General features: G+C 37.1%; 1 protein-coding gene across 4 annotated transcripts in view; it reads left to right on the top strand.

Annotated features, from left to right (window-relative positions):
• Positions 1–14350, top strand: part of ADGRG6 (adhesion G protein-coupled receptor G6) — a 139783-nt gene extending 125433 nt beyond the window's left edge. For 3 of the 4 annotated variants that reach the window (XM_015061851.3, XM_015061853.3, XM_015061852.3), the window contains 3 exons: positions 5603–5704; positions 6336–6488; positions 11433–14350. In XM_015061851.3, the coding sequence (XP_014917337.3) occupies positions 5603–5704; positions 6336–6488; positions 11433–11611 (434 nt within the window). In that variant the 3' untranslated portion in view covers positions 11612–14350. Of the gene's footprint in view, positions 1–5602; positions 5705–6335; positions 6489–9021; positions 9068–11432 lie in introns of all 4 variants that reach the window. The other variant, XM_015061854.3, reaches the window with a different exon arrangement.
• The last annotated feature ends 816 nt before the right edge of the window (positions 14351–15166 follow it).

Genomic DNA, 15166 nt, shown 5'->3' with positions numbered 1-15166 from the left:
CAAGGCAGTTATCAAGCTTAAGAAACTATTGCTAAGGAACTTTGGCGTGGATTCATTAGAGCAGTGGTTTTTCAGGCTAAAATACACCCAAAGAGGGACTGACCATCATGAGCTCTGTTTTGTGAGACATGAAGGTCTCATGGAACTAGCACTAACCTGTCAAGATGAAGTAAAGGCTTTAATTCTGATTCAAATCTTTTCAGCCATTTCAGCTTCCAACTTTTATGGACATTGTTCCCTACTCCCTGGTCAGTTAAATAAAGCTGTAAGTCAGTGTGAAGAATAAAGGCCAATTATCCTGGTCCCTGGTCACAGCTGAAAACCCTTCCCAGAAAGCTAGAAGAGCATATTTTTCCAGGTGGTGTGGAGATACTCTTTGAGGTGCTGTGTGGTTGATAGGAATAGCCTCAAAGGGAAACTATTTGCTAGAAAAGAGAGCATAGACCGGGAAGAGAAATCAAACAGATTCCCTTGGATGTCAGTGTAGAAGTCTAAAGTTTTACGATTTTAGTTGTGCTTCTGGCACCAAGATCTATAAATAGATCAAAAAAAAAAACAAAACAAAACACACCAGCCCTCAGAATTGAGGAGGGAATAGCCCTCTGTTTTCTCACTTTGGCCTCCAGATTCCCTTGGCTCTCCTGCTACATTTCTCCTCCTCCTTTCTGAAGTGTTCAGAATTTCTTTCCATACTGAGTATGTGCGTTCTTCCAGATGCACATACCTACCACATTTCCCACAGTTGAACTGTAGAAGGGATGGCTTGTCCTGTAAGAATTTGGGTATAATATTTATTGTCAGACTAATTTAAATTCACATGAAAAGGTCTAGTTACTATGACGAGCAAAATAACCTATTACGAGAACCCTGTTCCGATTTAAAATGGAAACGTATCTCAAGGCTAAAGAATGAGCATAATACTTTGCCATTTAAAAATATATTAAGTCATAAGAATTCTAATTTCTCATGCCTGTCATCTAATTTTGTCTCGTAGCATCACAATTCATAGTGGGGGACGGAGCATTTCAGTGACTGCTATCACAGCAGTTTAGAGGAGATGTTCAGATTTTGAATCTAATTTGTATTCCAGTGTCTCTTGAATTTATTGGATGCCTGTATATTTACTGGCAAATGCAGATGCTTAAAAATAGGCAATGTCATCTAATGCCGTATAATTATAATTTAGAACAGCACTGCACAATCTAAAAAATTGTTTTATTAAGCCAGTTTTATCTTTAACCTCTTCCTCTGTGACTCTGGTCAGCATCAGACCCTCAAAATAATTCACGTTAGCATCCCAGTAAGGGTGACAAAGCGAATCCAAGAATTAGTTCTCTCCCAGTGTCCTCGAAACACCAGACATAACCTCTGAAGTTTTTTTTTTTTTTCCCTCCAGTAGATACGACATTTATAAAATTTGCTGAGTGTAACGCAAGGGAAGCAACATCTGGCAGCTTTCACCTTCTGCTCTCAACGAATGAAAATCATTTACTCAGTGGGAGGCCCTGTCGCCAGAGATGCTTGGGAAAGAAAGTTTCTAACTGAAGTTTATAATCTCTTCCAGCCCTAATATGTGACTTTGCTAAACAATTGCTTAAGAACACATGGAGAACACATAGTTACCTGTATTTTCAGCTGTGTGTCAAAAATACGAAACCTACAGATTCTGCCCCAGTTAACAAAAATAGAGTAAACCGAGGCAGGGGCTCCTGCATCTGTCACTTGTGTTCACCTTTCCTCAGGCATCCATGCCTCTTGCTCCCTTTACTCAGAAACTGCCACCACCTCTCGGAAACTTAAAAAGAGCTGTTAACCAGTTTGTATCATTTATACGCCTTGACTATTCACACTACCAGTGATAGTAAACGGCATGTTTACTTTTTAAAGGGATTCTGTGTATCAGCAAACTGCATAGGGAATTGCAGTTGTAGGTGCAGGAAGGCTTTGAAAAGCCACCCGATTTCATCAGTGTGAAGGTGAGATCCAAACCCAGTGATGTCTACCCCCTACCCCCCAGGAAGGTGGATTGCCTGCAGGTACCGACTCTTAGGGTTTCAAGTGTGGAAGAAAATCCTCCCCCTGCTCCGAGATTTGTCGTGCCTGGGCCAGGTCAGTCTGCAGGCAGGTCTCCTCTTTTTAGCTCCTCCTTCCCAACCAGACTGGCACCCTCCTGTCCATAGCACAGGACCTTCAGGAGCTGTGTGGGTGCCTGTTCCTTTGTGGTCAGAATGACTGGAATTTGGTTCATATTTATTAGAGGTTTCTTTTAAAGTTAGAACTTCCCAGAGCGCCTGGGTGGCTCAGCTGGTTGAGCGTCCGACTCTTGGTTTCAACTCGGGTCATGGTCTCATGGTTCAGGGGTTTGAGCCCTGCCTTGGGCTCTGTGCTGACAGCATGGAGCCTGTTTGGGATTTTCTCTCTCCCTCTCTCTCTCTGCCCCTCCCCCAGTCACACTTGCACTGTCTCAAAAATTTATAAAAAGTTAAAAAAATATATAATTAGAACTTCCCTACCCTCTCTGATATCATTCCAGACAAACAACTAGGTCACTAGGATATATTTCCTTCACTGATTACTTTATTAAGAATAAAGTAGTAATGGGGTACCTACGTGGCTCATTTGGTTACGTGTGTGACTCTTGGTTTCAGCTCAGATCACGATCTCAGTTTTCATGACATCTGACAGTGCAGAAGCTGGTTGGGATTCTCTCTCTCCCTCTCTCTCAAAATATATAAATAAACATTTTAGAAAGAAAGTATTAGTAATAAAAATAATAGTTTTACTTATATAAATATATATAAAAGATATAATCATAAAAAAATAATGAAATGGTAATATTACTGATGCCCAGTATTACTTCATTTAGGTCATTGTACATCTGTTTTTACCCCTCATAGATAAATGCATTTGCATTTCCCAGGAGTTTTTTAATAGGCTACTTGTCCATTTGAAATCGGTGACCAGTAATTTCAGTAGGAAGTTATAGAGCACCTCCTAAGTGTCAGGCACTCACTGATGACCAAACAAGAAATCAATCCCAGAGGAAGAGAATCAGCCGTGGTCCTTCACTGCAGTCCGGGCCCATCCAGTAGGCTCCTCTTCTAATAGTTCATGATGTAATATATTCTATAATAAGATTTTGAGCCATTTTGAGTTACGATATTAAACCATAAAAACATACAAGCCTAACTTTAGACATATTTTGCAACTTTCACTATATACATCAAAAGAGAGCACTTTCAGTACTTTTCCCAACTTTTCTGATTGTATACACTACAGTGTAATTTACAGTATTCTTGATGAATACAACACTAAAAAAGAACAGATAAGTCAATGTCCCTTAAATGTACTGTCATATTTTTACTTTTATACCTTTCCATGCTAAACATTTCACTTCCTGAAATCAATAATCGTCTACCTTGTTGACTTGTGAATATCCAGCTCCTGAAACAGTTCCTCCTGTTTGGCAGTGCGTAAGGGTCACTGAATGAATCACCCTTCTTAGACACTTCCCCTCCTCCCCACCCAAAGCTTTCTTCAAGTTCAGTTCAAGCCCCACATCCTCTAAAAGACCCTCCCTTATGTAGATGTTCTGCTTCATATGGTACATTACTAAGGCAGTACCTGTGCATCTAACTTGCATACTTTTTAGAAACTTTTGCCGTAAACATATTTTCATTATAGTCTATGGATCCTTAATTAGTGTTCTACTCCTGCGTTTCATCCCCCATCGCCAAATACATTTAACACGTACAAATATACATATAAGTATTCAGCCAACTCATGTAAAATAGATGAGCAGTTAATCATACTATTCATTCAACAAACATTCATAGAGTTCCTGCTTAGTCCCTGGTATCCTTCTGGGAATGGCCACTACAGCACTAGGTGACACCTATCCCTCTGCTCTTGGAGCTTATTATCTACCAACAGGAGACAACCAAGAAAACAAATGAATAAATAAATGAGGAATACAAGAATATCAGGTACTGATAAGGGCCATGAGAAAAGTATGTGCAAGGATGTGACTAGAGGTTAAAACATAAAAGGAAAAGGAAAAGGAAACAAACAGTTGATGATGTCCTCTTTGAGGAGTTAGCAATTGATCTGACACCTGAGCAGCAGGGAGCAGTACTGGAAAGATTTGAAAGAAGAGCCTGTGAAGTAGTTTTGGGTAGGAATGAGCTTGACATATTGGTGTGAGGGTAGTGATGAAGAGGATGTCTGTGTAGAACATTAGTGGTTTGAGATGCTGCTAAGTAGAGATACAGCCAGTGAAGGTGTCCTGTAAGCAGCATGGGTTGGCGTCCTGGTGGAGGTGGTGGTGACAAGAGAGGGGATTGGGGGCAGGTGTAAAAATTAGCATATGGCACGCATACAACATGCCCAGAGGAGATGAGAACCTACTGGGACTCTACAGCCATAGAAAAGATAGAAAACAGGAACTAAGTCATGGACATGCCAACATTTACAGGTAAAACTGAGGAATCTGCCAAGGAGACCAGGAAGCAAATAAGGAAGATACCTAAGAGAAAACAGTATCAGGAAGGAGAGAATAGTCAATCGTGCTGAGTGCTGTTGAGGGGTCTACTCAAATGAGAACAAAAAATAAGTTAGTGATGCTGGGGTTGTGCTGGCCTTTACAAGAGCAGTGGCTTTGTAGCTGTGGGTAGTAGCCCGTTTGGAGTGAGTTGAGAAGAGAAGAATTGAGAAGAAGTGGAGATAGCAAAAGTTAACCATTTAAGAAGCTTTGGAACTAGGAATGAAAAAGTTGAAGCCGAAAGAAGATTGGGGGTTAAAGGAGGACCATTTTGTGTTTGATTTTTACAGAGAGTTACTAGAATATGCTGGTAAGCAATGGGAAAACCAAGTATAGAGGAAATGAAGGAGAAATCAATTAGGGGTGAAAATGCAGAAGCAAACTCCTTAGAAAGTTGAAAGTGGTTGGCTTCCAAAGCCGGTTAGTGATCCGGTTCGTTTTTGATGGGTTCGGGGAATACCTATAAATATGAAGACTGTTTCACAATACAGAAATATTTCTGTATTAAAATGTTGAGAAATTAAAGCAGGCCAGTGGAGCCACCCAAACTTGCTGATTTTTGGCCATTTTTTACATGCAAAAATACCATTTTTCTGTGGCCCAAACTTAAAATAATACGTATATATAAAACAGCTGAGAATACACAAATTACAATAGATGAAAAACTTATGGATATTTTCCCTTTTCTCTTTTCTCTAAGTTTTATGAAGTACTTTCAAATAATTTTAAAACAAGTATAAGGGAAATATTAAATGCCTCTTATACTGAATACTGTGCATTTCAGCTTAATCTTCAGGTTAAGTCATAATAATTGCTTAAAAGAACAGCAAAGGCAGAAGCAGCTCTGTGTAATTATTCTAGTTTTAACTGAACCTTTTCGTTCTGTTCTAAAGGATTAAACCATCTAGTACATACTTCAAGATTCCTTAGGATCTTTGTTTCTTAGTGACTCAGATGTAAAAACAAACAAAAAAGAACTTCAAGTGAATCTATGTGTTTTACAAGATTTATCTTTAAAAATGTATCTATTGGCTTAAATGTTTGCATTGTCTTTTGTCGCAGGCTTATTTATATTTATTTTCCACTGTGCTATGAAGGAGAATGTCCAGAAACAGTGGAGGCGTCATCTCTGCTGTGGTAGATTTCGGTTAGCAGACAACTCAGGTAAAGGGGCATGTTGGCAATCGGATTTATACCTGAGGTCAATCAGAAACCTTTCTCATTTGGTCTTCCATTGTCAGAACAACCCAGTCCCGGTGGCAGAAAATTGTAAAGGTGGAGGATGTGAAGATGCTTAGTTGGAGTCTCAGAACATTAGGACTGTAGGAGATCTGAGGGCTCTGGGCCTCACCCTTCTGTTCTGCAGAGAAGCATGAATTCCAGCCAGGTGTGAGTTGCCCAGGGCTCTGTGTCTACTTTAACAACTCCGACATCCAGGGGTTCCACTATAACATGTGCACCTTTCCATGTTTTTGAGGTCCTCAATCACATTATTAGGCAAAGAGATTTTTCTTATTATAAAAAAAATACTTGAAGAATAGTATTACTTTTTTTTTGGCAGTGATTGCTTCTCACCCTTATAAAATTAAAGTCAGATTTTAAACAATACATGCAACGGGTCAAATTAAGAAACTTACTTCAGTTTATTATTGTTCATATGCCAACCTCTTCTCTGAGCCATTGCTAGCATATAAGAAAATGGGAGGCCTTGGATAAGTTTCTTAATGTGGTGATGATTCTTCACAGGACATATTCCCCCTAAAGCAGGTTCATGAAGAGATATTATTTCTTTCAGACTGGAGCAAGACAGCTACCAATATCATCAAGAAAAGTTCTGATAATCTAGGAAAATCTTTGTCCTCAAGCTCCATTGGGTCCAACTCAACATACCTTACATCCAAATCTAAATCCACCTCTACCACCTACTTCAAAAGGAATAGCCACACCGGTGAGTTATTCTGGCGGTGGGAAAGATGTTCTCTGGTACATTTCTCATCATATTTTTATTGCAGTTGCCATATCATGAAGATTGATAGATCACAGTGCCCATGAGGGTGCTTATGTTAGATTTATGAAAATCAAAATGTATTTGAAGACCTTATCCAGCACTTTTGTGAATATTTTGTCTTTTTTTAAACCTTTACAACCAAAATTGAATCCACATAGCCATATTATTGCCTCTGAATATTATTTACTTCATTTGATTCAAAGATTAGTTTTCTTTTTAAAATATGGTATCTGAGTTTAAAAGTTATGTTTTTACTTTAAAAATATAGAAATTGAGTTGTAATTATTCACAAGAAAGCATATTTCATGTTTCATAACTTACTATGAAAGTTAATTGGCAAGTTGACATAGGAACAGGTGGAAACACCATCCAGGATGTATGTTACATTTGAGAATCAATTCCTTAACCATTGGATGTGTTATTGGAAGATGCTATGTAAGTCACTGAATAAATATGATAGAGAACATAATATTTCAAAAGTGATACAGGATGGTGAGAAACACCATCTTTGTTCATCTCCTGGTACTACTTGATATTTACAGTGACCACAGGTTGTAACGCTGAGCATGTGTATGACCAATCCTGAAGACAGTGTGGAAATATAGACTCTCTTGCAGTACTTGATAGCCAGCAAATGGTGTGAAATGTTGCAATCTTTTAATATATCTAAGGAAAATAGAAGAATTTCCACTTTGAAATCCTAAATATACCTCAAGCAAACAGCTGTCACCACTTAGCACCCAACACTTTCCTCATTAAAGATGCTTCTAAAAGGATAATAGAAATAACTTTTTAACTCTGAATTTGTTTAGTTATTAAACATAAGCAGAGGCAAATGGCACTGAAGAGATTAATATTTGGTATTTTGCAAATAGTGTGATGTGCAGTGTATATGTAAATGTTCACATTGCAAACACTTAAATTTCAAATGACCTGCATATACATTTGAATCCTTCCACATGTCCCTGCTTGCACCACGATCTGTGTACCTTGCCACTGGAATGGCCACTGCCTGAGATTTAAGATAGCATTATGGAAAAATGTTTGAGTGTTTAGAGAGTTTGTTAATTCCAAAATTCTTAAAGATCTAAAAACTTGGAACAGGTTAGGACAGCAGTTTTCAAAGTTTCTTAGAGCAAAGGACATTTCTGAGAATCAAATAAAAGCTGTGGACTCTCTTCCAGAATAAGATACAGCCTCTGAGTCCTGTACGCAAACAGTCTACCTCAATTAAGAGGTCTGTGTATCCTTCTTTAAATACCTCTGTAAGAAATTTGGTGACAGGTATATAGTCTGAGATAGGTTATTCTACCTAATTGGTAGTTTCCTGGCACAAAATACATTTTACTTATAATGAATGAATTTTTTACTTTATTTAGTCAACCTTAAAATTAGATACATATATGATCATTTCAATGGAGGCAGAAAAAGAATTTGACAGAATACAAAATCAATTCATGATAAAAACAAAGTAGGTTTTAGAGGAACATACCTCAACATAATAAAAGCCATATGTGAAAGTCCCACAGCTAACATCATACTCAGTGGTGAAAACAGAGCTTTTCCTCTAAGATCAGGAACAAGACAAGGATGTCCACTCTTACCACTTTTATTCAACATAGTATTGGAAGTCCTAGCCATAGCAATAAGACAAGAAAAAGAAAAGGCATTTCATTATTTGTAGATGACATGATATTATATATGGAAAACCCTAAAGACTCTATCAAGATTACTGTAAGTGATAAATGAATTCAGTAAAGTTATAGGATACAAAGCTAATATTCAGGAATCTATTGCATTTTCTATACACTAATAATAAGGTGGCAGAGAAATTAAGAAAACAATCTCATTTATAAGAAAAAAATAGATACTCATTTTGCCTACCCTTCGAAAAGGCAAATAGTGTGTATTCTATATCAGTTATGAATGAATAGGGATTTGACCAATCAAATTGTTGTCCTCTTAACACATGTGAGAATAGCTAGAAAAATGTCACCAGGGGAGAGATGATGACAGATATATCATTTGGAACAGGGGACATTTTGGAAGTAGTAATGAAATATTTAGAAGTATTTAAGGATCATGGATAAAACTGACTAAAAGATAAAAGGAAATTCAGAAATTGAGGTACCAAAGAAAAACTTTGCTATTTTAAAATGGTATGTATGTTTTTTTTAAGGAATGTATTAGTGTTTTTCTGTTTCCCATAACAAAACCCTTGGGGTTAAATGAATTCTTGTCATCTAGCATAAAGATATAGTCAGCTATATGACATTACTTCTGTGATATAGTTATTGATGGTTTCCAATCAACTGATGTATGAATGACCTTTAGCTACATAGCCATTTCTCAGTAGGACTGCTGGTGTACTTGGGTCACTCAGAGTATGCAAAAAGTCCCTGCATATCATCATGGATATCTAGTTAATTTATTTCTTGGAATTGATCTAGAAATTCATATGTTTATGGTGTAGATAATGTCTTCTAAGAGCATTCCTTCAGCAAAAGTGGATCATTCAGGTAAACTTCTATTACTTTTTGAATGCATGAATTTTTTGCAAGGTAATAAAAGAATGTTTGCATGGATTAAACTAAGACTCTTGCTGCGCCAGCAAAATTGCTTGTTCTTTACGATACTTCTCGGCTAGCACAATGACAGTCCTGCACTGAGCTGGAATTTCTGAAATTTCAAATGGTTGTGGCTGTGCTGGCTCTTCTCTGCATGGGGGTGTCTGCAAGCTGCTCCTTCTAGGAAATGTACCATGCTCTGGAGTTAAGGGATCACATATAAGGTAGAATAGTGGGAGGGAAAAAAGCAGTACTTGAGAAGTTTGTTATAGAAGTTTGTTATAGAAACTCTTTACTCTTCCATTGCTCTTATGAATTACTGGATATGTCATGGTACATTCATAGAAGTCATAATAGAGAAATTGCCAGTTCCAAGCCTGCTTTTTGAAGATTTTTGTCTGCTTGACATTTCAGCATAGGTCAAATAATAATTCATTTCCCTAGCCCCTGGTTTTCAAACTTGCAGCTACAATCAAAATCTCTATTGTTATTGATGTAATATCTAACCAGAGGATTAGGAATAGCATATATACTGAAATATAGCCCTTGCTCAGAGTTTTACTTTATTGACTATGAAGACCCAGAAAATTGGGTCACATATTTGGAAGGGACCTAATCAAAATATCTAAAAGGTGTCAAGCCACTGAAAGTTGTCACTGAAGCAAAATGAGTGTATCCTTGAAGCTTCTTTGAGTATGTGTGGTTTTCTAAAAACATTAAGCACAAATTATTTGTTACTGATATCTAAATCAATAGAAAAATCCCCAACAGAAAACCAATGGCTAGTGAATGTATGAACTGAAAGAAACACAGAATCAATCAGCTTGCTGAGAGCTAAATGGGGAGGGGCCCTTCTACAATGACTCCCTAAACCTTTTTCTCACCAGTCCTGGTATGTGATCATTCTGCCGTGCTTCATGAGCCATCTATTCTCTCTTTCTTCCTTTAGTATGGGATGAACACAACATTTCCTCTTTTAGTCTTCATTTTATTTAGTGTCTGTTTCAACATAGGACAACAGTTAAACAATTTGAGTCATTTCCAAAGACAACAGATACAGTGATGGTGGCTTTTATCAATTACTGATGGATTTTTAATGTTGTGTCATATACTGGGTGCACCTTACTCAAAGCATAAACATGCCTGCAATGAACATTCCAGATTTGGAGCCATGATTCCTTGAAGTAGTTTTTCATCATAGAGTTTTAGCTTCTTCTGCAGTGAATAGAGAAGATACAATGTAGAGAACTGAGTGCTTTGTAAAAGGTCACATTTGTTCCTTCATTTGGTGTGAAATCTCTATGGTTAATTTTTGAGTAGAATTTTTCTCCAAAATGTGTTGGGAAGGGGAGGAGTGTAGATACTTACAAGAAGGTATTTATAGGGTAAATGAAAACAGCCATATGTATTTATAAATAATAGAGCTTATGTGAATTTCAGAGAGTATCTGAACCAATTTTAGAAAGGTTTTGGGTCTAGAGAAATAATATTTAAATTGTATATGATATTGAGTGTTGAATCACTGAATTGTACACCTGAAACCGCTATTACATGGTATGTTAATTAACTGGAATTTAAATAAAAACGTATACATAAATTAATGAATTAATTTGAGAAATTCAGAGCAGAAATGTATTTAGCAGTCCTTTATTACTATCAATTATTTTGATATTATTGCCATCAGCAATAACATCATCCTGAGACTATGGCACAGTTAATAAAATACCCTTTCATGTTTATTTTCATTCACTTTATTCCCCCAAATCCTTTAAATTATATTTTATAAAAACTTCCTTTATGAAAAGTGTCAAACATATATAAAAACTAGAGAGGACAGTATGATGAATCCCCTTGTGCCTATCAACTCATGGTCACCTTCCCATTTCTCCCTCCCTGTATTATTTGGAAATCATATCTTGGACATCAAACATTTCTTCCATAGATGTTTTGGCATCTTTTATTTGTTATATAATCTGTCCCTGCTTTTTTTGAGTTATTTGCCAAGTATATTTTTGTAGCAATTTTCTAATTATTCTATTCATTGACTCTGAAAAATACCACTTACCGTAATATTTCTTGAAACAAATTCCAACACAAATTACTAGAAGGCAAATTAGCATTCATTCATGCATGGGAATGCACTTTGAAGATGAAAAGCATACAATTTTGGAGCTGCCTGTTACCTAACCTAAGAAAGAAACAGAGCTTCATTTCCTTTATGTATTTCTTTAATGTGCAAAATAGTGCCCAGTCTGGTGGCCCTTAGGCATGTCACCCACTCATCTTGTAGCCTAACTCTTTGTATCATTTCTTTCAGACAATGCTTCCATGAACAAGTCCTTGTCCAAATTGACCCATGCCGATGGAGAACAAACATCAATCATCCCCGTCCACCAGGTCATTGATAAAGTCAAGGGTTATTGCAATGCTCATTCAGATAACTTCTATAAAAATATTATCATGTCAGACACCTTCAGCCACAGCACAAAGTTTTAATGTGTTTAGTAGAATAAAGAAGAATCTGTCTACAGAAATGTGAAAATCTGCAAGCTGTGGAAGCTATGACTGGCACTTGTGAACGTGCTATGACCTAGGTAACTGCATGTTCATATAGGAGGAATGTATTTTGTTAAGAAGGCTTTTGTAAAATTTTAAAATCTGTCTTTCAGTGTATTTCTTCCATGGGGGCATTTCCACCATCACTAAAACTTTAGTACTGAGAGTAACATGACCCAGTAGGTACAGGGGATATGAATTTTTTAAATATATAATTGGATCAGACTCATCAGAACTCGGGGAGCCAGGGGACATTAAAGTTAGCAGACAAGGGAGGGGCAGAGCTAGGAAAGTGTAGTTTATGGCTCATAAACACCCCACTTTTAGGTTTTGGATATGGCCATTGGCTACATCATCTTTCTCAACAGTGAGAAACGTACAACTAGTCATAATTAAGTTCTGGTGCTAGTTTCTATGAATGCAGTAGCATTTCTACATTTTCAATAACATTTCAACCACAGATACAAAAGAATATTTCATGTCTGATCCAAAGATTGGGAAGAAATTCTTTCTTATTCTACCCAATGCTTAACCTTCAGGACATTAATATGCTTAAGAAAGAAAGAATTTCCAAAATTTTGACCCAGTTAATATGAGACCCTGTAAATTTCTACTATTTCACTTATCCTACGCAAGACACAAGGCTTAAGCGTCATCATTAATTAGAATTTAATCCCATACATTTGAATCAAGTATAATGTTGATTTTCCATTAATGTAGACTTCCCACTACTTGTTGAAGAATGAATCCCTTAGACCTCTGGTTTTTCTCCCCTACTGTCGTTTGAACCCACAGACTTATGGGAGGAACAAGAATTTCCATTAAGCATATTGTGTATAATAGTCTCTCCCTTTTAGGAAATATAATCATTGAGACTCTATGGTCCTGTTCTTGCCCTAGAGACTAAGACATTTCCACTTGCACAATTAGAAAGCCTCTTCCTTTTCAAGTGCTTTGTTCCAGAGAATATAAACTGAGGCATAGGGGTAACTTGTCATAATCAAAATAATTTATAAGCACGTGGGTCTGCAATTGCTAGTCTAAAAACCATTTGTACATAAGTCCTCTGATTCTAAGAGCCAGAGCAGATCTGGCAAGATAGATGGTGTGTTTTTTATGGATTAGGTTTCTGTATGCAAGGCATGTATATTAAGCAGTTTTCTTAATTTTCAAACTACCCTAAGTAATATGCTTGCTAGTGAATGTGTTGGAGACGATAATTTAAATTGTCTTTAAGTGATAGAGTTGTATCTAGGTCCTTAGAAATTGGTCTCAGTACATATTGTACCTTTATATTTGCTCTGAGTTATCTGTGAAGTATCAGGTTCTGGGAGACATCAGCCTAAGTGACCAGGAGAGAAGACATTCTGGCACCACCAATCTACTTAAAGGCAGAAGCCAGGACTGAGCACTTGAGAGCCTTTCTCTCTGCTCAAAAAACAGGTGGCTCTCAGTCTGAGACCTAGGAGAGTTGTCAGGCTGTACAGCATCTGAGGGGCCTCTCACCTTTTGCTGATCTTTAGTCATAAAGCTATTTGCCAGACTTGACTGGATGGTAAGATAATATGGTGTGGGGTTTTATTACCATTTCATTTTGCAGCAGCATGGAACATTGCCCTAGGAGACATGAGCATTCCCTGGCTTGGCTTTCACAAGGGAGGAGTGTATATAGTAGGAAAGGATAATAAATCGTAAGGTCACTAAGATTCACTAGAGTAGAGCCAAATCCTTTTCTATAGGCATATTATTAACAGGCTGCTTATTCTGGCAGAGGTTACATGTAGATGAAAATCAATCATAAATAGTCACTGAATCTTCATACACTTTTCCCCAAGCCTTAGAGATTCGTGATAGAATTTCATTAGCTTTCTACTATGATATTTCTATCCCAAAGCTCCTATTTAATTAATAGTAACTGAGAGATAGCTTCCAAAGTGGCTTTGATTTCTACTCATATTCATTCAGATCTGGGAAAATGTTTTTTTTTTTTTTTTCATATTTGACAACGATGTCAACTCTGAGTTAGAAATTTCCAGTAATCAGGTAAGGAGAGATGAAGAAACAGCTGAGTAAAAACATTTGCAGGTGGATTTAAGACTGAGCCAAATTCTACGCTCCGTTCCGTGCATGGGCTTTGCACCTTCGTTGGGTTGCCTCAGAACAGAATTGCAGGAATTTAGCTGTGGAGCCAAAATTTAGGTTAGCCTAACCTTGAGAATAATATCAATTCAGCTCCCCTGTTTTTGTTTTTAATTCTTTTTCCTCTTTTTTTTTTTAACTGCATTGTGTTCATCTAGGGTCCTCAGATATCATTGTCTATTCTTATCATTGTTCCCTGCATCGTAAAGCTTTTCTTTGTCCATCATTGGCATAGACTCTTTTGTACATATTTATTTATTTGTGTTTATAAATGCCAGCTCATTTCGTATCTTAGCTTTATATTGCCTGGATTTGTTATTTTTATAATTAACTTTCTTTGGGAGAGACTGTATGTATACATATGTTTTTCTGAATACTTTGTGAAATCGTTTTCTGGAGCAATATCTTTGAATATGATGAATAAACATGACTGTGAGTGCAAATTAGAATTAGTAGTAAGAAGCTACTATAGCTGATTTGCCATTTTAATTAAATGGAAAGTGTTTTTCAAATAAATACTTATGTTGTTCATGTTCCAAATTATTCAATTCCTTTATGAGTAAGCATTTTGATTTCTGACTCTTAAATAGGAAAAGATCATTTGACAGCCGGAAAATAACCCGCCACCAATTAAACCAGTGACATGATGCTACTTTGCCAAAACACTGAGAATGAATATATTACAAAGATCCAGTTCACTGGGGACTAATGCATGTGGAAGTTCTTGAATTTTCTTAAAACGATTGATGTGAAGCCAAGCTTTGGAGCATGAGGAATAATGTAGGTTCCTTTCTGAGGGTGTCTTCAGCATCTTGAAAAAGAGAACCAAGTCAGTAATATTATGTGAAGTTAGGTCCTGAGGTGTTTTTTTCACATTTATAGTTGCTGTTTTCATTGTGGGAATCTTAGAAAATGACAGAATTTAGCCAGCTTCACTTGCATGATTGGAACAGAACCTCCCCACATCCCTTTACTGTGGTTATTTCGGATAACTCTTTTCTGCAGAGGGCCAAGGCCAATTTGGCTCACAGCCCTACTCAGTGCTAAGTTGTGAGGCGTGTTGGCCAGTCACCGTGAAATCAGGTCTTCTGAGCCAATGTTCACAACTCCTGGCCAAGCCATGGTAAGAAAACTGACAAGTGGTTTCTTAAGATTCATCTACAGTAATATAGAAGCAGGCCACTTCGGAAAGCCCAGGGAGTAGCCACAGCAAGCAGACGGGAAACACTGATTTGATTCACAGGCTGGCCTGTGTTTGTAACATTGTGAAATGTGGAGGAATTGGGCTTTACACACACAGTGTTTTGGAAGCATTTCTGTTTTCAGTTGAATAAAATTCTACTTTTCTCATATAAA

This window comes from Acinonyx jubatus, chromosome B2 (assembly GCF_027475565.1).
Source record: "Acinonyx jubatus isolate Ajub_Pintada_27869175 chromosome B2, VMU_Ajub_asm_v1.0, whole genome shotgun sequence".
NCBI classification, from domain to species: domain Eukaryota; kingdom Metazoa; phylum Chordata; class Mammalia; order Carnivora; family Felidae; genus Acinonyx; species Acinonyx jubatus.
Note: the sequence above shows the minus strand (reverse complement) of the source record. Positions and strands in the feature narration are given on the sequence as shown.